General features: G+C 34.7%; 2 protein-coding genes across 5 annotated transcripts in view; one reads left to right on the top strand and one right to left on the bottom strand.

Annotated features, from left to right (window-relative positions):
- Positions 1–22,064, bottom strand: LIPJ (lipase family member J). Of its 3 annotated transcripts, none has more exons than XM_009214932.3 (11): positions 19,755–22,064; positions 19,214–19,320; positions 16,019–16,130; positions 15,212–15,332; positions 12,574–12,772; positions 11,939–12,048; positions 10,289–10,425; positions 9,777–9,923; positions 4,331–4,402; positions 1,271–1,342; positions 1–302 (listed from the first exon to the last, which is right to left on the bottom strand). In XM_009214932.3, exons 2-11 carry the CDS (start codon positions 19,270–19,272, stop codon positions 69–71), a joined length of 1,263 nt encoding a protein of 420 aa, XP_009213196.2. In that variant the 5' UTR covers positions 19,273–19,320; positions 19,755–22,064; the 3' UTR covers positions 1–68. The 3 variants fall into 3 exon arrangements, with proteins under 3 accessions (XP_009213196.2, XP_009213198.2, XP_009213197.2); XM_009214933.3 differs by lacking the exon at positions 19,755–22,064 and adding an exon at positions 18,789–18,933 and having other exon boundaries at positions 3–302; positions 19,214–19,300; XM_009214934.3 differs by lacking the exon at positions 9,777–9,923.
- Positions 22,065–22,084: 20 nt separating this feature from the next.
- The window catches only part of LOC101018358 (renalase), a 101,779-nt gene continuing 96,086 nt past the window's right edge, over positions 22,085–27,777 (top strand). For both annotated transcript variants that reach the window (XM_031652207.1, XM_031652206.1), the window contains exons 1-3: positions 22,085–23,564; positions 24,321–24,426; positions 24,911–25,053. In XM_031652207.1, the coding sequence (XP_031508067.1) occupies positions 23,447–23,564; positions 24,321–24,426; positions 24,911–25,053 (367 nt within the window). In that variant the 5' untranslated portion in view covers positions 22,085–23,446. The remainder of the gene's footprint in view (positions 23,565–24,320; positions 24,427–24,910; positions 25,054–27,777) is intronic.

Raw genomic sequence — 27,777 nt, 5'->3', positions numbered from 1 at the left:
TTAAAAAAATAAGAATTGGATTTCATTAGGAATGATATAGATCTTTAAACACACAGCGCCATGGTTCTTTATAGATTGTCTTGGATAATGTCAATGATTTCATGGTAAACTTGATCATAGACATCTAATCCAAACAAAAAGTCTATATGATTGTAGTAAGAAATAGTTTTATAGTAAATGTGGTTTGTGATTTCAGAATGTAAAATTTTAACGTCTTCAGGGTCAGCCAACAAGTCACTTTCACCATTCCAAATTGCAGTTGCCACATTCATGTTTGTCACGTTGTAGAATGGAGATGTTGTCTAAAAATAAATGAATGAAAAAACAGTTTTCATAGGAGATGATACATTAGAAGGTTTTAATTACTAATTGTTTAAAATGATGAGTTTAAATACCGTTTTAAAATAAGTCAAATCTAATGGATTCAACTTAATGGACTTGTTGAAACAAAGGTATGAAAGTATGAATAGGCATTACAAGTTTTAGTTGAAAATAAGTTATACATAAATCTAAACTAGACAGTTTGTTCCAATTCAAAATATTCAAACACTTCACAGAGATAATTTCAGTACTATTTATAAAATATGAAAGATTTTAAGTCAATTTTCTGTGGCAGTATTACTGTCAATATGTTAGTCAATAAATTATAAGTATTGGCAGTCCATGTCAACTCTGATCTCTTTGAATTTGATCTTCAAATTTTATGTGAAGATCAGACTTTTATATGAACAGATCACATCAGCCTGGAGTTTAGCTGAGGCAGAAAAGTATGGAGGAAAAGCATAAACTTTGAAGTCAGACAGACTTGGGTTCTAGTACTTCAATAATTTTGTCATTATACAATTTTTACCACATTCTCATTGACTTCGAATTTTTCCTAATTATTATATATGTTTTCTCATCTTTTCAAATAGAATAACTGCTTTTAGGGTCAATAAATATATTATGCCTTTTATTTCTCATTTAACCAAGTGGAAAGCTATGAATATAAAAAAACTCAGTATTTTTCCTCTTGAGAGACATTGACTTCTTCTACTGCCTGTCAACTTTTCTAGACTTATCCAGGATATTTGTTGTTAAAATACATAGAAAACATAGAAAAGTCACTTTGGTTGGATGTGACAATATGTATCCAAATAAATATTATCTTCATCTGCTGGTCCTTATCAGTGTGTTATTGTACTCTGGGGATTTGCAGTTGATCCTTGATCTATAGAAAAGTTATCTAAAAAATCAGGAAGGGAGAGAGTTTTTATAGAGAATTATGTACCTGATTATAATGAACCAAGTTCAGATCAGGACTGCCCCAGTCATAAGCTTTCAAATGAGTAGAATTTAGAAGCTGAAAGAGAAACAAAAAAATAAGACCATATCATTTGTTCATTACAGTGGCAGCTGAGCAAGTTAAGCATGCAATGCAATATATACCCCCGTTGTACTGGGTCTGCTGGTATTTATGCAGGTGGGCTTCTTTCTTCTTCTTTTCTTTTGAGTAGAGAAATAAATGGAAGGGGTTGGAGATTGGAGCAGGGGAATCTAAAGAAATAATTCCATTGTCTTTATATAAATGTACATATACCCAAGGCTTTTTTCTACCCAGAGGGGGGCCTCTTTTGGGAGAAGTAACATCAGGCTCCCTCAAATCTTCAGCTTCATCAACAGAGGTCAACACTGAGTGTCTTGCACTAAGACTAAGATAACACCCACCTAAAACACTTTGCTTCAAACAATAGGGCTCCAGAGTTTGTCCCAGAAGTCACTTTTTTCTTTACCCCTTTACACTCACAGCCTCACCACCACTTTCTGGCCAAGGTTACTTATGACCTTGATATTTCTAACACTTTGATCAATTCTGAGGAATTTTCTCATGTTATCTGTTGGCAGCATTTGACATAGTTGTTCATTCCCTCATCCTTGAGATCTTTCCTTTACCTAGCTCCTAGAATACCACAATTTTTTGATTTTCATTTTTACTTGCTGTTCCTTTTCAGCTTTGTTTAGCCAATTTAGTTTCTGCCACCTGACCTGTTAATCTTTTCCGATCTCAGTACCCAATCCTTTCTCAAAAGGATCTTGCTTTTCTGTCTATACTCACTTCATTTGCATTCTCACCCCTGGCTTTTTGTATTCTCACTCTCTTGGCTTTACATGTCATTTATATTCAAAATGTTTACCTTCTTTTGTAAGTCTTTCCTAAATTCTAGGCTCCTATATACAACTGCTTACTCAACGTCATCACTTAAATATTTAAAACTTATTTTACCTTTCCTCCATAACCTTCATCATCAAACCTCCCTATCTCCTTTAATGGCAATATTACCTTTTCCTTATGTAAGTCAGAAACTTTAGAATCATCCAAGACTCTCTTTCTCTCTCACCTCTTATAGGGTCCTTCATTAAACTTTGTTGCCTGCATGTTCATGATATACATATGTTTATTCAGACTCCTTTCACTTTCACCATCTCTGCTGTCAACACATCAGTCCAAACAGTTGTCATTCCCATTTGGATTATTGCAGTAATTTTCTAACTCTCTCACTGCTTTCACTCTTGTCCTACTATAGTCTACTCAACATAGCAGCCAATGTGTTCCTTTTAAAACTGTAAACTATGTCATATCACTTCCCTGCTCAAAATTATGCAGTGCCTACTCACTTCACACAGAGTGAATGCCAAAGTCCTTACAATGACATGCAGATCCCTGTCTTACTCATTATTTTTGCCTCCTTTCGCTAAGTTTCCATGTACCAAATGTCACCATCTCACTAAACCCTGGCCTAACCTTTCTATTCAAAAGTACAACCCACTTTTCAGCATGCCTAATACCTTTTCCCTACTCTTTTATCCCAATTTCTCCATAGTTCTATTCCCTTCTAACACATTATAATAGTTTTTAAAGTTGACATGGTTACTGTTTATTATCTGTATACCTACTAATAATATGTAAGCTTGAGGATGACAGGAGTTCTTGTTTTGTTCACTGATGTAGCCCATGAACACAGAATAGTATAGACACATAGTAGGTGTGCAATAAACATTGTTACAATGGATAAATAATTGCAAAGATTGTTTAGATTTTTCTAGTCTAGCCATCACCAGAGAATAAAGTATAGCTTATCTTACCTAAATATAAATTACAATAAATGTTTTCAGTAAGTTATACCAAATCAATTACACTATAGATTTAAACTTTTTGTAAATGAAAAAGCCTTACCCAATATCTTAACCATACTTTAAATTACCTAGTGTTTATTAACTTTAATGAACATTTATAATCATTAGCCTTTTCAATTCTTACAATATTTTTCTTAGTCAAATCAGATAATTATTAATTTCACTTTAAAAATAAAGGAAACTGATTCAGGAAGATTAAATGAGATGCTCAATGTCACCCTGCCACTAAGGTCCAGAGAAAGGTTTTAATTTCTGGTCTTTTGATCTGAGAAAAGTGTTCTTTCTACTATGTTATCCTGGTTTTCAACATTAAGATTGCATTCACAGTGTTTTTTTTTTAATCAATATCATTAATTGAACAAATATTAGTTGAGTATCTACTATATGCTAAGAACTGTTGGCCTTGGAAATACAAAAGTGAACAAACTTTTCATGGTCCTCAGGAGTTAACAGTTTAACAGAGGAGAAAGTGCAGTCTAGTGAAAGCGTTTCAGAGTAGGCATCAGGATAACTAACTGTGTTCCAGTCAGATTTTTAAAAGTAGAATAGTTTTCAAGCATTGGGCAAATCAATTGTGGGACATGGCCTAGATAATCCCTAGTCTGCTGTTGTAACATTTTCTCATTTGTAAAACTGATGTTTATGTTGCTGTAATATTACTTAGGTTTAGAGGATTTATTAAATTATGATACTAACATTTTATTTTTATTTATGTATTTCTTTATTTTTGAGACAGAGTCTTACTCTGTGCAGCAGTACAATATTGGCTCATTGCAACCTCTACCTTGTGGGTTCCAGCGATTCTCCTGTCTCAGCCTCCCAGGTAACTGGAATTACAGGCATGTGCCACCATACACGGCTAATTTTTGTATTTAGTAGAGACAGGGTTTCACCATGTTGGCCAGGTTAGTCTCAAACTCCTGACCTCAGGTGATCCACCCACCTCGGCCTCCTAAAGTGCTGGGATTATAGGCGTGAGCCATTGCACCTGGCCTCAGTATTTTATAAACTATAAGGAATTATAGAAATATATAATAATTTTATTTTATCCTTATAAATTTATTACTCTATGGCCATGGTATGATCCCTAGAATAATGAGGTAAACCATGAGTAGCGTAAATTAAATTGTATTGAAATGCACTTTAGCAGTTATACCTGACTCCAATGGAGCATATTTTGAACAGATGTTCCTGCTGGGTTGTGTGAAAAATACACATCCAAACGACTCTGAGGGATCAAAAAAAAAAAAGCATTTTTATATTAGTTGAATCATAGAAAGCATAATCTCTTAATATTTATTGAACTAAATTATTTCAAGAAAATTAGGTTATTTTAAAATTAATATTAATAAACAAATCATCAAATTATATTTTAATTAAATGTACAAATGTACTTATTCAATTGTACAATTTTTACATTAATATAGATGCTATTTTTGAATTTCTAAGTTATTTGGTCTGTCACTCACCCTACTGAAAACAATCAAATGTGACTGACACAGGCCTATACGCACACATACACAAACACCTTTTGAAAGCATGAAAGAACTAACAAGATAGAAGTAAATTACTAAAATAAATTGAGGAGAGAAATAAAGAACCCCCAAAGACAAACAAAGAACCAAAGTCACTTTGTTTAAGGTTGTCAGTCATAGAGAATGTGAAGTTTCATTTTGAGACCTTAGCTTGTTGAAAAAAACAAAAAATCAAAGTTTAAGGCCTGTCAAAGTTGAAAGATTTTAAAAGAAACACTCTCCATAAGGGCCTCAAATTCTATACTGCTCAAGGTAAAGCCATGATGTTAATCTGCAATCTATATTTGCATTGCCTAGATAGTCCCTGGGAACCTCAGTGAACCAGACATGTAGAGTACTGATCTCAAAGTGACCTCAGGTGCCTTGAAAAAGCAAGCAAGATTTATTTCCACAAGAAGAAAAGGCCTGTCTTACTATCTAATTCTTGGTAAAAATTTCTCAAAATCAGTTAACTCTACTCAGTCAAAGAAAAGCAAGTATATGAAGAGAGAAGTATCATGTAAGAACAAGCAAAAATGAAAAAAATTATTTTAAAAAACCTCACAAATATTTTTTATGATATCGGATGCAAACTATAAAACAATTGTTCAGGTTTACAGAAACTGTAAAGCAACCACCAGAGGACAGGAACCTGAAGAGAATAAAAATACAAGAAGCAAACCTTTCATTAATCCCAACTTTCATCCTGTGGATTTTCCAATACGGTGCAGGGAATTAGAGCCAAACAGAGTATGGCAGCCTTGCTGGGCAGAAGAAACAGAAATCGATCTATGTGGGGGCTATGGAGTTGGACTAAAGGCCATAGATTGCCAGGAGAAGTAGTCTCCTGAATTAACGAAAAGTGAATAAAATAAGGCCAACCCTAAAAAGTCTAAAAATGGGCACTGACAATTAGCTAAATGAGCCAAAACTCTTGAGAGGGTAACTGCCATGGTTTGAATGTTTGCTCCCTCCTAAACTCCTGCTGGTTGCCATTGTGGTGGTGTTAGGTGGTGGGATCTTTGGGAGGTGATTGAGCCATAAAGGCTCTGCCCTCATGGATGAGATTAATGCCATTATAAAAGGGTGTGTTTGAGGCTGGGGATAGTGGCTCACACCTGTAATCCCAGCAGTTTGGGAAGCCGAGGTGGGTGGATCACCTGATGTCAGGAGTTTGAGACCAGCCTGACCAATATGGTGAACCCCATCTCTACTAAAAATACAAAAATTAGCCGGGCATGGTGGCATGCATCGGAAGTCCCAGCTACTCAGGAGGCTGAGACAGGAGAATTGCTTGAACCCGGGAGACAGAAGTTGCAGTGAGCTGAGATTGCACCACTGCACTCCAGCTTGGGTGACAGAGCGAAACTCCATCTCAAAAAAAAATAAAAAATAAAATAAAATAAAAGGGTGAGTTTGGTTCCCTTTTGCTTCATTGTTGCTTCTTTGCCCTACACCTTTCATCATGTGGTGGCACAGCAAGAAGGTCATTGCCAGATGTCAGTGCCTTGATCTTGGACTTCCCAGCCTCCAGAAGTGTGAACCAATACATTTCTGTTCATTACAAATAACCTAGTCTTGGGTATTCTATTATAGCAATACAAAATGCACTAAGACAGTAATTTAACCAAGAGAATGTGCAGCATACTATTCCCAGTACCCTGCATTCAATCCTAGTCACAGAGTGAAACAGGAAAACACAGCCAACAATAAGGACATAAAATAATCAGCAAAAGCAGATGCAGAGATGCTGCAAACATTAGAGTTAGCAAAAGCTTTAAAATAAAGTATGATTAATATGTTAAATAACATATTTTTTAAAGTTTAAAATGGTCATAAAGGAAGACTATTTTAACAGATAATTAGAATTTATTTTATAGTCAAATGGACACTCAAAATAAAAATATACTATATAAACGTTAAAATTTATTAGATGGATTTAAAAGCAGACTATACACAGCAAAAGACAGGATTTTTGAACTCAAATTCAAACCTATATAAAATATTCAAACTTAAGCACAAAAAAAAAAAAAAAATAGAGCAAGGAAAGATGTTGGCCACTGTCAGGTGGTCCAATATTTTGAAAGAAAAAAAATAATTGAAATATTAATGGCTGAGAATGTTTAAATTTGATGAAAGAAGCTCACTGTATCCCAAATGGTGAATCCCAGTTAAACTGGTATAAAGTGTTTGCATTATTTAGGATGTGGATATAAACACAAATTTAATGTAAGTAATAATACATGATACATTTTATAATTTCTAAGAGAATAATAAAGAATATTTTTAAAGCTGTAACAAAATAAGATAAAATAAAATATTAAAAAGTATTTCAGAAACACAAAAGTAGTCAAGAAATGTGAAATAAAAAGAACACCAGATAGGACAAATCAAAAGCATATAGCAAGATGATAGCCATAAATCTAACCTTAATAATTATATAAAAACAAATTTACTAAATACCATAATCCAATTAAAAGGCAAAGACTGTCAAAATGGATTTGAAAATATTGTTAATACACATATATGTGTGTATATATGTGTGTACACATATACACACATATACACACATATATATATATACGTAGAATATTAATCAACCATAGAAAAAAAATTCTGCCATTTGTGACAGCATAGATGAACCTGGAGGGCATTAGTAAGTTAAATAAGCCAAATAGAGACAGACAAATACTCTATGATATCACTCTATGTAGAATATTAAATAAATAAATAAAAGGATGAACTCATAGAAACAGAGTAAAATGATGGTTGCTAGGGTCTTGCAGGTGGGAAAAATGGGGACATGGTGGTCAAAGAGTATAAACTTTCAGTTATATAGTAAATACATTTTGAGACCTAATGTACAGCATGGTGACTAGTTAATAATACTGTACTGTATGCTTGAAATATGCTGAGAGAATAGATCTTAAGCATTCTCACCAAAAATGTGACTATGTGAGGTGACAGATGTGTTAATAACTTGATTGTGGCAATTATTTCACAATGTATTTATTTGTCAATTGTACCTCAATAAAAAAGAGAAAATGTCTTTTGTTTTCATTGCCATTCAGGCTACTTGAAACTGTCAAAAATAAAGTTCTGACTGAACAATGTTAAATAGCCTGTACAGAAATTTTTAACAGAAACATTCTATAATTAAAACTCAGATATTTATTATGTCCTCTAATTATAATTATTCTCTGTGTTTGAAATAAGCTCCAATATAATGCTTAGTTTTCTGCTACACCCCAGATATTCCTTCCATCATGGGTCACTACTGTTTACCTTAATGTAGGTCAGAGGCTTATACAACCTAAATTGCATTGTTCTGTTCATCCTTCCATATGAAGAGGTGCACAGTAGCTTTCATAAACACCTGTCAGGCCTATCTGTGAGCAATCTGAAATGTTTACCAGAGTCTCTACTTCACCTTTATCAGAAAGATAAGAAGGAATCCATTCCCTGAAAAGGACCTAAATAATAACCACGCACCCTTGACAGCTGTACTCAGATATCTCAGGCTCATTTCCCCTCATAAGAGTTAGAATTTTTTTTTGTAAATCATCATCAAAAAATCATAACACCTGGACAAGGTCAAAACTTTGGTTGTTTGAGGATACACTTTCCAAGTCACATTGTGAGCATTTTTGTCATCTGTTTTTCCTTGCATCATGACTTGCTTTCAGTTCTCACAACTTGCTTTCAATTCTCTGGTTGGTTTTCCTTTTTACAAACTACCAGATTCTTTTTTGGTTTTTCATACTGGCTCTAAGCAAACAATTTTAAGCCAGACCCTACTTCCTCCACAGATCTTGCTAGGCTCAAGAGACTGATTCAAGCTGAACCACAGTTTCACAATTAACTATTTCCAAACACACTGTGCGTGAAAATTTTCTACTTCCAACTTCCTACAATTCCAGTTAAATTAAGACACAGTCATATTACAATCTACAACACTGTCAACTTCTGTTGCAGAAGAAATGCCACAGCTTTGAAGGCTAGAAAACCAGAGTATAAGCTTTTCTAATAATTTACACACACAAAAAAGAGTTCTCAGAGACATCACATTATAATTACAAAAAATATAGAATTGGCCAAATATACTACCTAAAACATAGAATGAATGGATAAGTAAAAATAAACATTGTATTTATGATTCTTCCAGGCCTCCCATAGTAGGTGCTTAGCACTAGATGAACAGAAAAATATGAGAAAGAGGAAATACGGAAGTAATCCTTTTTGCCTTCTCTGGCAGAAGGTACGTTGCTCATACCTTTATGGGTGGAAAAGATGAGAACTGAGTTTCTTATAGCATTCTGAAAATAAGATAAGGTGGAACAAAATCAACAAAGTCAACAAACATGTCCTTGTGGCATAAAAGTGTGTTTGGGAATTAAGAGAATACCTCTCTTTCTTTGAATGTCTATATTGGCTCTCTTTGAGCAGCTCTTAAAAGGTCCAGGTACAAGAAATAACCTCTAGTCCAAATGGCATATTTGCTTCTGCCAAATCTGCATCTTTAAATAATGTGATGAGAAATGCTTAGAATGAATGCCTATATCCTTAAGAGAACCTATACACAATCAATCCAAAGGTTTTGGTAATAGTACCTTGAGTACCACAATGGTTTCCCACTCCAAGAGTATTGATAAAAGCTAGAAACTTAAAGATAATTGGCAGGCACTAATTCTAATTATGGAAGGATCAACAAGGATGGGAAGGAGTATTAGGAACCAGCAGGAGGAGTTATGGAGTTACCGGAAACAACTGAATAGAAGAGGACTAAATCTTAGAAGTCTCAGGAAACTAATACCCAGTAGCAAAGGTCAATAAAGATACCCATCACATCAGCTGCTCTCGAATATTTACAGACAACAAGACAAATATGCAAGTAAAACAATCCTAGCATGTTAATGCAAGTTAGTTGTACAATGTTGGTATAGTCATAAAATCAGATAGGCTAAGAATCTGACTACTAGTGTATGTGGATGAACCACAAAATGACACAAGGTATAACACAAGCACTATTATTATTACACTTTTCAAATATTGGAAAGTATACATATTTCAAATTCAACTTGTTCTTACCATATTTAAGTTTTTTGAGTCATATCCAAACATCATAAACAAGATATTGAGGCAAATCTTATCAAAAATCTGTAGTGGACACAGCTTTGAACCAACGAATTTTTTAAATGAGGTTTTAGGCAAGAAGTCTTTGTTGCCAAAAAAAGCCTGTAAAATAAATTTATTTTATCCACATTTGGATGACCACAATAAGTACTAAAGAAATGTTGTCGTAATTCACTATGTATAAAACCAAACAAATTATCTCACAGTAGTTTGAAAATTTCAAATAAAGGAAAAAACTTGGAAGCAGGGTGGTTTGGCCACTGGATTTCCTCTCACAGTGAGGTTCTAAAGTTATAATAAGTAAAATTGTATTCCTTTGTAGAAACAAAGGCAAGAATCTAGTGTAAATGAAACCAAAAATTTCAATTCATACTTGTGGTTGTCTAAATATAGTCAAGATCTCTTATTTGAAAGCATACCATTATCACTTTGGGTTATCAATGACATAAAATAAAGGTAGAACATACCTTGACTATTGACTTCCATTTATATGTCATTCTAACTAAAGGACTTTTTAAGTACTTTGTGGAAAAAACTGGTGCTAAGGCAAAAAATATTTTGATTCTTTCAGCTATCTTTGGTATAGTAGAAAATGTTATGAAACCTAAAATAAAATAAGATATAAATTAGTAAGCTATTCTTAAGCAATTACTAGCATGTAAGAGATGACACCAAGGAGAATAAGAGTAAGTTCAAAAATAGTTTCTGAACAATTAACTATTTCTTAATTCACCTATCAAACATTTTTAAATCACCCAGTATATTGTAATATCTTGGTCATAATATAATGCAGATAATTCAGGTTTCTACAATGTATAGACCATAAAGAATGATACTTTAGCAATAAATCAGACATGTAACACCACAGTTTAAAAATCAGGAGCAATATTGAACATTTTTTATAACTTGCAAAGGTGAAAATGAAATATATGAATTTTCAGGCAGGTGAATTTTACACTTTAGGTGACAGGCTCAATAAATGTCCCATTGTTTTAACATTTATCTTCAATATATTTTAAAATTCCTTATCATCTTATACAGAGGATACTAAGCATCTTATTTTATTGGTAGTTTTGAGGCATTAATGTGAAAATAGTCATTTTTCCCTTTGCCGTCTTATCAAGCTATCTACTTACACGTCAATATTCTGATAGATTATTTATTTATTAATTATTTATTTACTTAGGTCAGGTTCTGAGAAGCCAAACAACCAAAGAATTATATATCATGTGATAAGTCAACAAGCTCCGACACTCATTACTCATTTTTTTTCTTATTTCTACATTTTCAGGCATTCCTGGTTTTAGATAATTGAATAGTTGATGAGAATTTGGACTAAAAGTCACATATATGGTTAATACATGTCAGAGAAAAGATCTGTAGAAAATGGGATTAGATTGTTACTCAACATGCTTTTTGTAGTAGGAAGTGGATTATTTCTATAAGAAAATTACAGTCTTCAGCTTAGAAACGATTTACTTAATATTAGCTTCTATTATAAGATGGCTTTTTCTCCCTGTAAAGTAGAATAACATGAGTAAAGAGGTTTATAGTACCATGCAAGAGAATTATGTTAGGTCATAGGTAATTTATTTCTGAAAGTAAAGTTGTTATATATTAGACAGGCATTAGAGTTCTGATTAAAGTTCTTTTCTAGTCATGTTTAAATATAGAAAGAATTCCCTGATTTTTGTGCATTTCTTAAGTTTGATCAGTCCTAAATACAAAAACATACATAGGTTTTCATCTTTTCCACTCATAAAATCCTATGCTACATTTTTGAAAGGAAAAATAATGTGAAAGTTCTATTTGTAGAACACATAATAATGGCAATCTCACTTTGATCTTAAATAACATAGATATCCAACTTTTATACAATTTGAAACAAACAAAACCACAACCAACCTTGTCTTTACAGTGAATTCCTTGTGACTAGAGAAGCCTCCGTGTGGGATCAAAGCAGCATGTAAGATTCCAGGGCATTCTGCTATACTATGTTTGTCTCACAGTTTTTGTTTTACTTACAGGTCTAGAAGCTTATCTACAACTTTAACAAGTATATGCATAACCTTAACAAAGAAATTAAAGGATATTAGCAATAATCTTTCTTGGCATACCAATAGTAGTACCCTGTGAATGGCCTACATAAAATATTTCTTCTTGTCTGGTTTGCTTCACAATGAAATCAATGGAGGCTGGAAGGTCATATTTTGCCATCTCGTCAAAACTACAAAAGAAAGAGGAAAATAAAAATAGCACTTTCTACTAATGTTATGTTAATATTTGAAAATAATGAATAGGTAAATGAATAAAGGCAATTTTCTACTGTCTTTTCTTATTAATCAGGAAGTTATATGGTATAATTATCTTCTAAATAGAGACTTCTGTGGGAACTCAAAGTCAAGGAAATAAAATCACAAGGCAGTCTTATAAAGAGGGTGTTTGTATATGAAAAATAGAATAGGGTAGACAAAATATATGAGTTATAGAGTAGAAGAGTAGTCAAAGGAAGGATAGGGTTGGTCAGTAAGGTACTAAGTAAGAAATAAAGATTATTGCTGAAACATAAGTAACAAACTCAAAATCACACAAGTACTCTTTAACTTTCAAGCCAAAATTCACATAAATTTTAATGGTCTATGGAAAGTCCTAAATTGTGAAAAGAATAAGACCTAAATTTTATTTTATTTCATTCAAAATGAAAAATTTGTGTACACTTATAAAATGAAATGTTACTTCATTTTATTTGTACCTGAAAGCCCAGAATTCTTTGGAATTCGTTTCCAGGTACAAGTGTTTCCTGGACCAGGTATTTCCTCTGCTATTTCCCATCCACACATCATAACCAGCATCTGCCAGAATGAAGCCCAGACTATTGTTGGGAAGATTGGAAATCCAGCTGCTGGCAGATGTAAGCAAACCATGTTGCAAGTATACAACAACCCTCTGAGCTGAAAAAAAATGTAGAAAATTCTTTATAAATTTTGTGGTTATCTATATGAAAATCTCTTATATGAAATTCAAACTTTTAGTACATGACAGTTTAAAGTTTTTAAAAATTCTTTTCATAAGTAGGGTAAGTTACTAAGATTTAATCCCATTGTATGACAGAGCTGTTTAATACAGTTCACTAACGGTTGTCTTTCAAATAACCAAGTGAGCAATTAGGTCACATCACACTTAAATATATACATTTTAGTGAGAGAGAATAATCAAACATTTTATAGTAATTCGAGCACTCATACACATTTTAAGTAACACATTTTAAATAAGGGATCAATTACATAGCAAAGTTGACATATCCATTGGCATATGGCCACAGTATTCACTGGTCCTACCATATAACTCCCATCAAGAGGCTGCCAACCTGATAGAAAAATGAAACAAGCCCTTGAATGCTCAGTAAAAGCCAGCCAGGAAAAATCCAGCTGAGAGATGACATCCTGTAAGCATGGGCACTATCCTTCAGGAATTATTGTACATCTTTTAAAAATGGTGTATATTTGTGATAACCCAATAAGTAGAACACAGGAGTCTGAGGAACAAGAGCTTGCCATCACTCCTAGAAACCCACTTAGGAATCTGTTCTCACAGTTTCAGCCTCTACATCTCTAGAGGCCCTGGTCTCCAGAGAGAAAATGCTACCACCAAGGCACTGTGAGCATCCTAACAAACTTAAAGCTATGACTACTGCCTGGTCACTGTGGGCTCTTCATTACTGAAGACCAGGAAGTTCATTGACCCTTATCATCATAAGAAAGTAGGTCTGCTGATACAAAATGAGGAAAGGGAGAAATACATTTGCTCTTCAGGTGATCCACTGGGTCATCTTTTCCTACTTCTATGCCCAGTTTTAACTGTACACGAACAAGTACAACCATCATCTGATATGAATATGTTAGCCCCTAGGGATGAGGGCCTAGCTTACCCTATCAGGCAGGCTAGCTGAGAGGTAGAGAAAACTAGAATAGATTGTGGATGAGGACATTTATGAATACACGTTACGGCCTTCGGTTGCTTTTTAAGGGTTTCCTATTGCTCATCAGGCAAGCTAGCTAAGAGGTAGAGAAACCTAGAATGGCTGGTGGAGGAGGACATTTATGAATACTAGTTATGGCCCTAGTATTGCTTTTGAAGGGTTTACTATTGCTCCTTTCTCGGCCAAATTGGAACTGCCTCACCTAAGAGATCACACCTCCTTCTAGGGGTAGCCTTCAGGCAATGATTAACTGACATAGGAACACAAAAAGCTGGCTCTCTAATCTCAAGGTGGAACCACCTCTGTAGTGTAATTTTTATGGGAACCTTGAACTTCTCTGAGATCATTTTTTAGCTAGCCCCAAGCTGAGTCATATTATATTACTTCTTAACTCCTTACCCTACTTTATCCTAATTTCCACATTACTGCCTCCTGACAGTATTTCACCAATCAGTCACATGTACCTGAACCCCTCTCTCAGACTCTGCCTTTAGAGCACTCTAAGGCACTTGCTGTGTTTTAAAATTATCTTTAAATCTTTAATACAGTACTTGCAAAATGAGGTCTTAGCTTGGGGGATAAATACTATTATTATATAAAATCTATGTTAAGATTTTCTGCTACTGGGTGTAACCTTTATAAATATGCAAAATTATGTTAATTAAGGTCATTTCAAATTAATATCCTCTCTGAAGTGTACTTTAATGTTCAAAATAACTTGAGAGGATGCCCTATAATATAAAAAACATTCTATTTTTTTCACATTCTGTTTCCTTCTGAAAGAAACACTTTCAGGAAGAAAAGCTAAGGAGAAAAGAAAATACTTGGCTTTTATTTGGGTAATTATATGAATAAGCAAAAGTAATTCATTACATATTCTACTAGTGAGTGGTAGATCTAGGATTATACCCCAGATCTCCTAACAAATTCCAGTGCATTTTTCACCACACTCTAATGATTCAAATGTACTTACTGTTGGAATAAAGAGCCCTGAGGCTGCTACCAACCTCATCTCTCTGCTGTTTCTAGCGGAGAGAATGACAAAGACGAAGAAGGAAATTTGCACCAGCCTTTCTTCAAAATCTAGAGCATAATAATGTTATTGTGTTTCACAGCATTTCTAATTTCTCATCAGAAAAAGAAAATTCTAGAGAATCAACATGTAAGAGCCAAATGATCCACAAAAGAAACCTGGGAAGAACAGCTTGTGTTCCATCACAACCTCTCTGTGACCAGAAGGCCAATGTATCTTCTTGCGTGTCTCTTCTTGTGGCATGTGGGAAGACACATGGGAAGTTAAGTATTCACTTAATCTTAAGGTGCTTTTCTTGTCCTACATTCTCCATCAATTAGAACAATTAAGAACTTCAGGCCCTAGATGGTCACCAATCCATCTTCAATTGAATATTACCTAGATTTTTATTATTGTCTGTCCTCCCATAAGGAATTCTATAAAGGCCAAGGATATAACCATCTTCGGTTACAATATCATATTCTTCATCAGGGTAGCCCCAGTAGGAAATAATCTGGCTCTAGATAAAGAAAAAGCAAATCTTTTAGCATAAAATTGTTATCGAATAAAGTTGAATGGTTTGCTATTTCTAACGCATTATGTGATAATGAACCTTGGTGTTCTCTCTCAACCTCAGGCCTATCTATTTTTATTTTCACTAATTTGCTGATTCAGTCAGTTTATAAATATTTTTAAACACCTACTGAGCAGCAGTTTTATATACTAGGGATTGAAAGAATAAAATAAACAAACAAACAAACCAACCCTCACCCTCAGATATCTCAAGAATATTTTATTGTTTAACTACTAGTCTCTCATACTTTTACCTATCCACGTATACACAATTTAAAAATATATATGCATCCATAAATGTTTGCATGTCTATGTGTATATCTAATCTTATATCTGAAATTTGTATATATGTAAATATATAGAGAAGGAGGTATATATTCATACCCTCATATATATGAATATATATTTCAAATATGTGAAGGTATGAATATATTTACACATTTTTCATTACAAAGATAGAATAAGGCTGAAGGAGAAACTAAGCTATAGACTAGTGGATGAGAAACATTAACATATAGAATGTGAATATAGATATGTACATTTGACTATAAATCTATTAAATTAAAATTCCAAATTTGAAGAGCAGCATTCTCTGTTATTTTGGCAGTACAGATTTATTTTCTAACAACTTACAATATTCATATCTGCTTCAGGGTTCGCAGATCTTTGATTTTGAAAGACACCATCGGTAATTCGAAAAATTCGGATAAAATATATCATTGTGAAAAGATACCACATTTGGGACCTATATATAAAAGGAAGATGTTTATACAGTTAAAACTGCAGCAAATTATACCATTTATAAAACTGCAGCAAATAATTCTGTGAGGTAGGAAATATTACTGTTTTCAGGTGAGGAAACAGAGGCTTCGAAGAATTAAATAACTTGGCTAAAACCATACAATGTATAACTGGCAGTCAGAATTCAGATTCAAGACTGCTTAATTTCAAAGTCCCTGCTTTTCTGGCTACCCTATTTTGTGGATAAATTCACTCTCAGAAGTCTCCATTATAGTATTATTCAGCCCAATTCTGAGAGCTTTATCATGTATTACAAATTAAAAGAAAGGGTAGATTTGGAAGCTTGGATAACTTTCATTCAGCAACTCATTTTATTTTTTTTACAGATAGGTGATTTTTGAATCTCCTAAATTCTACGAAGGCAGAACTCTTAAGTTTTTTCTTAAAACAATAAACCAGGGACCCACAGAGGCTGCCATCCAGATTCTCCCCGCAAAAGCATGACTTACTAATCTTATGAGCCTTGTATAATAAGCCAACCACTATATCTAGAAGGATACAATCCAAGGATTATAAGACCCCTACCTTCGCCACTCACTAGCTAGGTTACTGAAAGCAGATTACTTAACCTCTCTGATCATCAGTTTCCCTGCGTACAAAATGCAACTAATACCTACTTCTCAGGATTGTTATAAAACTTAAATTTGATCAATGTGATATGATGTTATCAGTGTAATGCCTGTCATATAGCTGACATTAATATGTGACAATCCTCCTTATTCAAGAGAACAAATTACAAGCAATTTAGGGACATAATTTACATGCACATAATTGATATGTCTTTCTTATACATTTATTAGTCCAGTTTCCAGTGCACTGATAACTTGAAAAAAAAATCTGTAGCTCTGAAAGTTTTAAAGTGTATTCATTTTTTAAAAAACACTTTCTAACTTAAAACTTTAATTTACAGAAGCTGCACTTCTCTCCTTTCGTCCAAGTATTTATATTTGGTATAATATCTGTGGTTTTCATTAAAGGCAACAGCAAAGTTTAAAACAGCATTACCAATATCTTCTACCAAAGAGAAGAGCAAGAGCTGCTAATTTAACTGCACGTAGAAAAACTTTATAACATTTGGAATCACATTTAGATATTCCTCTTTGGTTGCATTCTTGGAAAAGTGCTCAGCAGGCAGCATGTCTACTCAGTCCTCTGTCCTCATGGGCTGTCTCAGATAAGTATATGGAAATAGCTTGGGAAGGAATACGTTCTCTGTCTGTACATGTGTTAACTACATGTATTACTACACACTGCTTGCTTTCTAGCTGAGGTTTTAAAATGCTTTGTATTATTTCTAGAAGGAATGTATAGACTATCATCCGAAACAAGATATCTTTTAAAATAAAATTCTATTGATAATTATCTTGGGAAAATAGGCATATTCTGGACTGTTCCAGGCATGTAGGTTATGACTGCCCAATTTATAGCCTCAAATATTTACCCAAATTTTAATATTTTAATACAAAGGAAACACAGAAGTATAAGCCTTTGACATATAGTTGTGGTATGCCTAATAACCACCAATGGGAAATGAAATGAAATTAACTGAATGAAATTAACCTTATTATTTGCAATGACTCATCAACCACACAAAGCAACTAGTGAAAAAGTTCACCAAAGTCTAGAATGTGGCCACTGAGCACTTGAAATGTGGCCAGTGAGAAACTAAATATTTTATTTTAGTTAAATTAATTTTAATATGAAAGCTAAAGCAGTGTAAAATATTTTTCTGTTAAATACAACTTTAAATTTTTATAAGATTTTCTGTATTGTTAATCCCAATTCAAGATTGTCTTGAAACAAAAGCAATACTTGTCAAATATCCCATAACTGAAAACAAGAAAATGGCAGGATGACATGTTTTTTCATCCATATCATGCTGAATGGAAAAGCTCATTTATTACCTTAATAAACAGCTACTAGACTTTACGTTGAAATGAAAACTTTCCATAATGCAATTCAATAATAATGATGTACACATTTTTCTAACATGAATCAATATGCAGATTTTAATTCTAAACAGCAGCATTTATATAAATTGGCTACAAAACTACAAGAAAAATAGTTGATATTAATAAATTGAGTTGCTTTGCAACTCAAACTTGAATTTGATATTAATAATTTTAAGTTGACATGAGCTATTTAAATATACTTAACTTGAAGAAATAGAGTTTTTAAGTTGATACATTTTTACTTCCAAGTCTAATCAATTTTTCTAAAAAAGATAAATAATTTTGTCATAGTACATGCAAATATAAGACAAAATGATTTATTGATAGTCAATTCAGTTACTGAAACTTTTAAATATGTTTCAAACAATTTAGGTATGTGAAACTACTGTTGTAGATGTAAATTTTATGAAATCCAAAAACACCTCAAGTGTGTCTAATACAAATTTAGCTCCAGAATTAAGATCTTTTATACATGTAAAATACACTCTGGATTTTGAAGGTTTACCAAAAAAGATAATGTAAACTATCTCAACAATAATTTTTCTAATACTTACATGTTGATATAATAATTTGGATAAAATGGTTTACTATTTATTAAGTTCATGCAAGATATCATAGAAGTAATCACCACTACTAGATTAAAATATTACCTTGGCCTGTAAACCTTGTACCTAATGGAGCAGGTAATCATTTTACTTCACTTTAAGTTACTTGCCATAATTTTCCATCCATGCTGGCTACCTGGTGAGATACTATTCCATGGAGCAAATCACTGGTGCTTTGCTGAGAGGCAAACTTTCATAAGGCAGTCAAAGATGAAAGTGAGTAAAAAAGTGCAGTTTTGTACCATAGCATTAAAACTGGAGGTTGCCAGAACTTTAAATAATGATTTTTAAAAGCTGTCACCCATTTAGCAAAAGTACTTAAACAAAATATGAAGATATCAAATATCTGTAATATTAAATAGAATTTCCTAAAAGATGACTTGAGAATTATGTTTCTTTAACTTCTGCCATTAAAATGATTAGTTTGACTCTAGGTACAACACACAACAATGAAAAGCATTATATCATACCTCTCTGCTTTTGTTGATTTTAAGTGTCCAATGTATGTGTCTTCAAAGTAGTCAATCATATATTGTGTTTCTTTTAGCAAAAGTTGCTAAGCAGAGTCATAGGAAAGCTAAGAAAAAGCATATTATACTAAACAACAAAATAAATAGAGAGAACATTTAGCTCAAGACAATATTAAATTCAGCTTCCTATTTTTTTCAAGCCTCTTTCCCATACATTAATCCAAATACATTCACATCTTGACAAAAATGAGAAAACCACTACAGAAGTGATAGTTTCCCGCTAGTGTCCATTAAAAAGCAATTACAATTATTAAGATATGAAACTTCCCTAAAAGTCTGAAGTAGATTTATTTTTCTGTCTGGCAGTTATTGTAATAACAGTAACAAGTAGTGACTATGCAGTCTATAATGACTTAAAGGAGTTCAAATATAGAATCAACAGTCTTAAAAGTATTGTTAGGTCTCAAAAGAAGACATTTGCGTGGCCAACGAACATACGAAAAAAAGCTCAACGTCACTGATCATTATCCAACTGAATTACCATATGGCCTATCTTGATTTAAGTATTATCCTCAAAAGTCTTGTATATCTTCTAGTGAACAGATAGTGAACTCTCATAGTCTCTGAGAATTCTAAATTTGATTCTAGTTGCCAGGGAAACTGTACTGAATATGACAAAATTTCTATCCTCTTGGTGCTTAAATTCTAGTAGGAGAAAAACAGATAATAAATAAGTAAACAGGTAAAAAAGTGAGATTACTTCTAAAAGGGATTGAGATGAAGAAAATAAAGCATTCATTTTTCCATCATGTAATGGAATAGGGAGTCACTGGGTGGCTATTTCAGGTCAGGTGGTTAGAGAAGACCTCTTTTAGGTGACTTTTAAGCTGATTTGAATGAAGTCATTCAAGGAGTCAGCCTTGAAAATATCAGGAATAGGAAAAAAGTCAAGGGAAAAGGTCATGGTGATTAGGAAAAATAAATATTAGACATGGGGACTGTCTCACCTATCTTGCAATCCTAATTTTCTCTAGGTCATCTAGTCATTCTTACCTTTCCAGAAAGCTGTACTACTGCTAAGTAGTCAACCAAGGACCCATTACTCGCTTAACTGTGAAATCAGGTGTAACCCATTCTGGAGGTTGGGGCGTAATGAGAAATTGCAAACCGCTATGGCTACTTCCATTTGATGACCATAGCAATCCAAAATTCTGGATAACTGTTTTTGAAAGAGAGTATGATCATAGGGAAAAAGCAAAAAGACAGTGAAGTATTAATGAGAATTCACAACTACAGGAGATGCAAGTCAAAAAGGATGCTGTATATACAGAGAACAGCGTAAGTAAAGGTTTTCTTCTGCCATAGATAAGTGGAAAATCTGAGGATGTGTTCAAGGAAAAGAAAGAAATTCAGTTTAGCCATAGCGCAGAACAAATGAAGGTACAAAAGTAAGTGATAACTGTAGGATGAGAATAATATATTGAATATTTTTTATGCCAAGTCAATTCAGTGGAACTTAATTCTGTATGAAACTGAGAGCTACAGAAAGTTTTTGAGGATGGTAATGACTTTTCTAGAAGCTGGGTGCAGAACTGGGAAGTAAGAAGACTAGTTAGAAAGCTACAGTAATAATTCAAGTAAGAACTGATGGCTTGAACTGGTGTGATGGTAGTGGGTTATCAGAATTTATTAACATTAGTGTCACTAAAGTTGGTATACAGCCCTCCACTGCTAAATTTGACTGGCTTAAAAAAAAAAAAGAAAAAACCTGACGGCTTGAACTGAAGTAATGAATTCATTTTTTGGCAATTACTCTTTGAAATGTTAAATGTTCACAGTGGGCAGAGTGCAGTGAAGAAGTTGTTCTGACTTGACCATATTCTGTTCAGTGTTTTCCACCATTGCTGGTGGAAATGGAATTTGAGTAACTTTTCTGTTGTACAATCTGATGTGACTGGATGATTCAAGAGACAATAGAGAAATGGTCAAAAAGACCTGAGGACTGATAGGTATCAAGGATGAGAAAAAAGAAACTATTGAAGATAATTATGAAGTTTCAAGTCTCGTTGTCCATGATGATCAAATTATTAATAGAAATGAGGAAGCTGGAAAGGATGGAAAAGAGCAGGAGAGCAGACTCAGAAGACCATGAAGGCCTGCTCTTGCTTCACCATTGAGATGATAGGTAACCTTGGGCAAACTCACTTGAACTTATTGTTTGTATTAACATGTATAAAATGGTGCAGAGGGCAGTTGAAATAGATTACTGCAAATGTCCTTTCCAGATTGACGATTTTGAGATTTTAGGGCTATGGCTATGATCACATTAAGCTTTTAATTTCAGAGAAATCTGAACTTTTAATTTCCAAAAAATTATAAACTTGAATGTATAATTGTACACTATTTTTGCAAGATAAATGTTGCTTTAAACTGCATATTTTTAAGGCTTTTGACACAGTATCAGACTGTATTATGAAAAATTTGTCTGGAACACTTCCATCAGTAATATACCATTGTGTATTTTGCTGTATCCCTGAAAATAAAGACATTTTTACATTTACAAAAGTAATTCCTAACCTGGGGGACATAGCAAAACCTTATCTCTACATAAAGTACACACACACACACACAATTAGCCAGGCGTGGTGGTGGGCACCTGTAGTCCCAGCTACTCAGGTGGCTGAAGCAGGAGAATCGCTTGAGCCTAAGAGGTCAAGGCTGCAGTGAGCCCTGATCATGCCACTGCACTCTTGCCTGGGTGACACAAGACGCTGTCTCAAGAAAGAAAAAACAAAAAACTCAACAAATGAAAAATAGTACCACATTTTAATTTGTATTTGAATATAAAAAATTAAACACATGCTGATTGGACTTATGTATTTCTTTTTATTCAAGAACTCTATCCAATATATACACATTTTCCTTTTGGCTTTTGTCATTTGTGTATTTAAGACTTTGAATCATGTTTTTAAATGATATTAACTTTAATCTTTCATACACCTTTCAGAAATTTACTATTCGTATTTTGTTTTGTGTATTTTGTAACACACAAGTTGTAAATGATTATGTATTGTTTTTCTGTTCAGTTCCATCTTTCATTTTTATGCTTAACAATGTCTTCTTAGTCATATATGCCCGCCTACATTTTCTTCTAGTTCTTTCATTAGATATATCTAGTATTAATTTATCACCCATTTGATGCATGGTATTTTTTTTTCATGATGGGGACATGAAGTAAATATTCTGATTTTTAAATGTTTCCATTATAATTGGCTACCATTGTCAATTTTCTTACTGATTCTGATACTTGTTCAGTTTCTTAGTTTTCCAGGTAATAATTTATCTGCAAGTCAGTGTAACTTAATTATTTATTTTTTAATAGCTCAGTATTCTCACTGCCTTTTGTTGTTTCATTGAGAACTTCCAGTACAATGTTAGGAGGGGGAAAAAACAATGGGAATGGCACCAATCCTCTTGTTCATCTTTATATTCCTTAGAACATACGGAATGCGTTCTGACATAGAACTTATTGAAGAGTAATTTAGAATTTTCTGATGAATCAACCGTTGTCTTTAATATTCACAAGTTTGAAAGGTATACGTTATTGTTCCCATTTCCCAGATGGAGAAATTGAGGTTCAGGAAGGTTACACAAAGTCCCGGGTCTAAGAAAAATGTCTCCCAGATTCCAAAAGATGTGTCTATTTTGCTAATAGTGGCCATTCCAGCATTAGGGGAAAGGTTGCCCGTGGTATCGCTGGTGTTTCTTCTTCCCACTTTCAAATCTAGAATAGTAAAATAGCAAAAATCCCAACGGGCAAGAGAGTTATCATAGTAGATAGGGTAGGTTGGTTCTCTGCTGTGGTCAACGTCAGCTCTGTGGCGAGGCGGGTTCTCCCAACAATAGTCCACACCATTTCCAGGCTTTTCTCGGCGACCGGCAGCCCGGAGTGCGGAACTTCTCTGGATGCGCCTGGCCCCCAAAGCGAGGAGACAAGACAGCCCCGATTCTCCGCAGCCCCAGGTTTACTCGTCAAGGACCGAGGGGCCTCTCAGCTCCGACCGCCTCCTCTCCGCCCCCTGCAGGCCGGCCGGAGGGACAGCTCAGGGCCCAGGTCGGCGAAGGGAGCACGGAACCAAAGAGCGCTAGCGCCGGTCCGGCCATCTTTCCACAAAGCCCGGGCCGGTCCGCCCCGCCGCGGAGACTCAGCACGGATCGCGGCTCCCTACCGCCATGGCGCGGGTGCTGATCGTGGGCGCCGGGGTGACAGGAAGCTTATGCGCTGCGCTGCTGAGGAGGCAGACGTCCCGTCCCTTGTACCTTGCTGTGTGGGACAAGGCTGAGGACTCAGGTGAGTTGTCTAAACGCCGAAACCTGGGAAAAGAGGCCAGCCGGCCGGCCTGCGGGGGTGGTGTGGGCCTGCATCCGAGAAAGTCTAAGGCGACAACGCTAGATCCTCAGCTCCCTGAGAGGCGGTGTAGCCCGGCCCATGCGCTCAGCTGCGCGCCTCGTCACGTGATCGGGGACTTCCGCCGCCCGGGAAAAGGCCCAAGAAGGGGCGAGGGTGGGGGCGGGGCAGGAGTACTCTGCGCTCTATAGAGGGAGACCTGAGAGAGCGGCGTGGGAGGGGCCCGGACCCGAGTTTGCAAAGCTTGGGCCTACTGCTGTCCCTAATAAATAGATTTTTGCCTTGGTCTGTCTGTTGGCTTTGCAGCTTTCTGCAGATTATGAAACTCCCAAAGTGATCACAGACCAAGACTTTCTGAAGATCTAGTTTGCAGAATCCTGTCATTCTGATGAAGATTGACTGCATGAATGAAAGAGCATTAGCTGACTCATTTATTCTGACATTTCATTCATCATTTTTAGTTTTATCCATTCGCTGACTCCTGTTACTAAATATGTGCACTATAATGGTGCTGGAGACTGTTACATTGTTCACGACTCCTTTTCTTCTAAAATCTCACAATCTATCAAATACTTCAAGTTAAAAGAGTTTCTTAAGATATTTTTGAAGTAATCTGTTTGGGGTAACCTAAGATGCATTGAATTAATTGCTAAGGCTCATTCTAATGCAGTAAGACATTTTCCTGTGGATTAATTCAAGGTGGAAGAATGACTACAGCCAGCAGTCCTCATAATCCTCAGTGCACAGCTGACTTGGGTGCTCAGTACATCACCTGCACTCCTCATTATGCCAAAAAGCACCAACGGTGAGTTAGTTGCGAGAAGTGGAATCAATCTTAGCAGTTGTATGATGTCATAGGGTTGTTGTGAATGTTAGATTAGCTGATAAATGGAACATAGTAAGGGCTCAATAAATATCAATTACTATGTTGGTGTTATGGAAGAAGGCAACTAGCTGTGATGGGGGTCAATCTTCTGAACCAAATTTAAAATTGATATACTAAATAAATTTGTTTGCTTTCATTAACTTTACTTCAAAAACGTACTTACAGAGATATAGGCCTTTTACTAATGTCAGCAAAAGACCTATGGATTCTCAAAACATTTCTCTTCTTCACCTGTATTATAAGTTTTAACACAAAATATACATTTTATGTAATACAAAATATTCATAGGAAGATATCTATGATTTTGAATTATAACCTCTGAGAATTATTGAAAGAAAATATAGTCTTTTAGAGGTATTCATGGTATATAATTACATTAAATATACATATTGATTTATTTCAGTTTTTATGATGAACTGTTAGCCCATGGCATTTTGAGGCCTCTAACCTCGCCTATTGAAGGAATGGTGATGAAAGCAGGAGACTGCAACTTTGTGGCACCTCAAGGAATTTCTTCAATTATTAAGCATTACTTGAAAGAATCAGGTAGGAGTAAGATTTTCTCTGCCTAAATTTTAAAATTAGCATTTAAAAACAAGTTACACACATAGTTACATATTAATACTACACAGGAAGTTATAAAAATTAGGTGCTCTATTTGCTGATCAATAGCTAGTCCTTCCCCAAAGTAATCATTGATAAGTTTCCAGTGTATATTTCCAGAACAATGTTTATGCATCTCTCTATTGAGCTACATGGCTGTCTCTATTTATCTATAATATAGATATTATAGATGCATGTATATATATACATATATATTTCTTTATATTCTTTTAAAAATATACTCAAAGGGGATAATTTTACATAAATGATTCTATACCTTCTTTGACTCAGATCTATTTTCATATCAGCAAATTTAGTGTAATCCATTTTCTTTAATGATAGTCTAGTATTTATGACATATGTGTATCATCATTTATTTAACTATTAGCTTTCTGGTAAATATTTAGGCTGTATGGGGTTGGAAGATTGTTTTGGTTTTTGCTAATACAAACATTGCTGCATGTCTACTGTTGACATGCTTTTGGAAGCATACCTTTATTTAGGATCAGTTCCTCACAGAAGAATAGCTATGCCAAACGATATGTGCATTTTTAACTTAGCTAGGTTGTGCTGTGTATTCATCTTAGAGAACATCTCACCAATAGTGATGAGAATGTTTCTTTCCCCACATCTGGATATAATGGAAATTTTTAATTTTTGCCAGTGTAATAGGTTAAAAATTGGATCTCTTTGTGGTTTTATTTTGCATTTCTTTTATTACAAGTGAGTTTATGCATTTTTTTTGTTTTGTTAGCCAGCTCTTTGCAGTTTTCTTCTGTGAATATCTTATTCATAACCTTTGCCCATTTTCTATTAGGATTTTCATTTGTTCCTTATATGTTTTATGAGTGTTTTGAAAATAGACCTTTTAAAAAAGAAAATAGAATTTTTCTTAGATAATTGATGATTTTTTTAAAAAACAGAATGAAGCTTCTTGATGAATCATAATTTAGTTAAGTACCCGAGTCAAGATAACTGAGAAAGGATGTAGGCTAAGAATTTTTTTATAAGCTATTTCTAGCATAATTACTGTTTTGGTCTTTATCATCAAATATTGCTTATTGAGAACCTCAAGAATCCTTGATACTGGGCATCAGAGAGGTTAGTGAGATTGAATAAACAACATGAGAACATAATAAATACCATTCTGGCTTAAACTATTTCTCCATTTGAGATTCAGTATATGATGGTTTATTAGACTACTCCAGAGAAACAGAACCAATAGGGTATATATGTATATGTGTGTGTGCATGTGTGTGTGTATGTGTGTATGGATAAAGAGAGAGATTTATTATAAGGAATTGGCTCACATAATTAACGGAGGCTGGCAAGGCCCAAGATTTGCAGGATGATTCAGCAAGGTAGACACCCAGGAAAGCTAGTGGTATAGTTCTAGTCCAAGAGCTGGCAGGCTCAAGACTCAGGAAGAGCCAGTGTTTCAGTTCTACTCTGAAGGCTGGAAAAAAGCTGATGAGCCAGTTCAAAGGCTTTCAGGCAGGAAGAATTCTCCTTTATGTGAAGGAGGATCAATGCATTTGTCCTATTTAGGCCTTCAACTGATTGAATGAGGCCCACCTACATTAGGGAGGGCAATCTGCATTATTTGATCTACTGATAATAAATGTGAATCTCGTCTAAAAACATGCTCATAGAAACACCCAGAATAATGTTTCACCAAATATGTAGGCACCCTATGGCCAAGTCAAGTTGACACATAAAATTGACCATCACAGATGGTGACACTATTGAACGTTTTATAGAATGTTACTATCAGCTTTATATAGTGTGGCCATATAACTTTAAAAAATCTTGTTTCCACCATGATTTTCTCTTGACCCAGGTTGGGTGAGTATACTTATTGAAATCATCAGGTACTTACTATCCGATATTCATGCATGCATGTGCAGGAGCTTAGAAAATGATATCCCAAAATGAAGCCCTCAGAAGTTGCTCTCTTTGACCTTCTCCTGCCCTCCTTTCTCTGGCCTTGCATTCATCCCTGAGGCTAGCCCTAGAAAATAGAATCTCTTTTCCCAAGGCAGGTCATAGAAATAAGAACTCCCTTTCCCCGCAAACCAGCCATAAAGCCTAAGACTATCACTGTAGCTTTCCCCTGCCTTCCTTTGTAAAAACTGGTCATAAAGAAATTATCTGACCTACCATGTTTGATTGTAGCTCATAACAGTTCCAGAGAGGGTCATGACCCATAACCGTAAAGAAAGAATGCTGCATAGAGAGGTCAAGAAGAATCGAGACAGACAGACCTTGATGGGTTTCACCAGTTTGTTAGCCATAGATATAACCCTTTGTCGAATCATACTGCTGCACAGCTGTCCATACTTTGCTGAATCTAAGCAAAAAAAGTTGACTCCTGTATCTTTGGGTCTTCAGTCTGAAGGTTTCAGTGTGCCAAGACCAGCTCGGTTGGGGAGACCCTAACAAGCAGCGCTAGAGGAATTAAAGATACACACACAGAAATATGGAGGTGTGAAGTGGGAAATTAGGGGTCTCCCAGCCTTCAGAGCTGAGAGCCCCAAACAGAGATTTACTCACATGTTTATTAACAGCAAACCAGTCATTAGCATTGTTTCTATAGGTATTAAAATAGCTAAAAGTATATCCCTTATGGGAAACGGAGGGATGGGCCGAATTAAAAGAATAGGTTGG

Source organism: Papio anubis, chromosome 11 (genome assembly GCF_008728515.1).
Source record: "Papio anubis isolate 15944 chromosome 11, Panubis1.0, whole genome shotgun sequence".
NCBI classification, from domain to species: domain Eukaryota; kingdom Metazoa; phylum Chordata; class Mammalia; order Primates; family Cercopithecidae; genus Papio; species Papio anubis.
The sequence above is the reverse complement of the archived record's forward strand: the minus strand, read 5'-3'. Positions and strand labels throughout refer to the sequence as shown.

What these genes read in the sequence shown, in the direction of transcription:
- LIPJ (XM_009214932.3), bottom strand. Translation starts at nt 19,272, where the DNA reads ATGATTGACTACTTTGAAGACACATACATTGGACACTTAAAATCAACA. An exon ending in CTGAAGCAGATATGAATATT is followed by an intron (nt 15,333 to 16,018) that starts GTAAGTTGTTAG and finishes TTCTTTATCTAG; the next exon opens with AGCCAGATTATTTCCTACTG. An exon ending in AAAGAATTCTGGGCTTTCAG is followed by an intron (nt 12,049 to 12,573) that starts GTACAAATAAAA and finishes TTTCTTTTGTAG; the next exon opens with TTTTGACGAGATGGCAAAAT.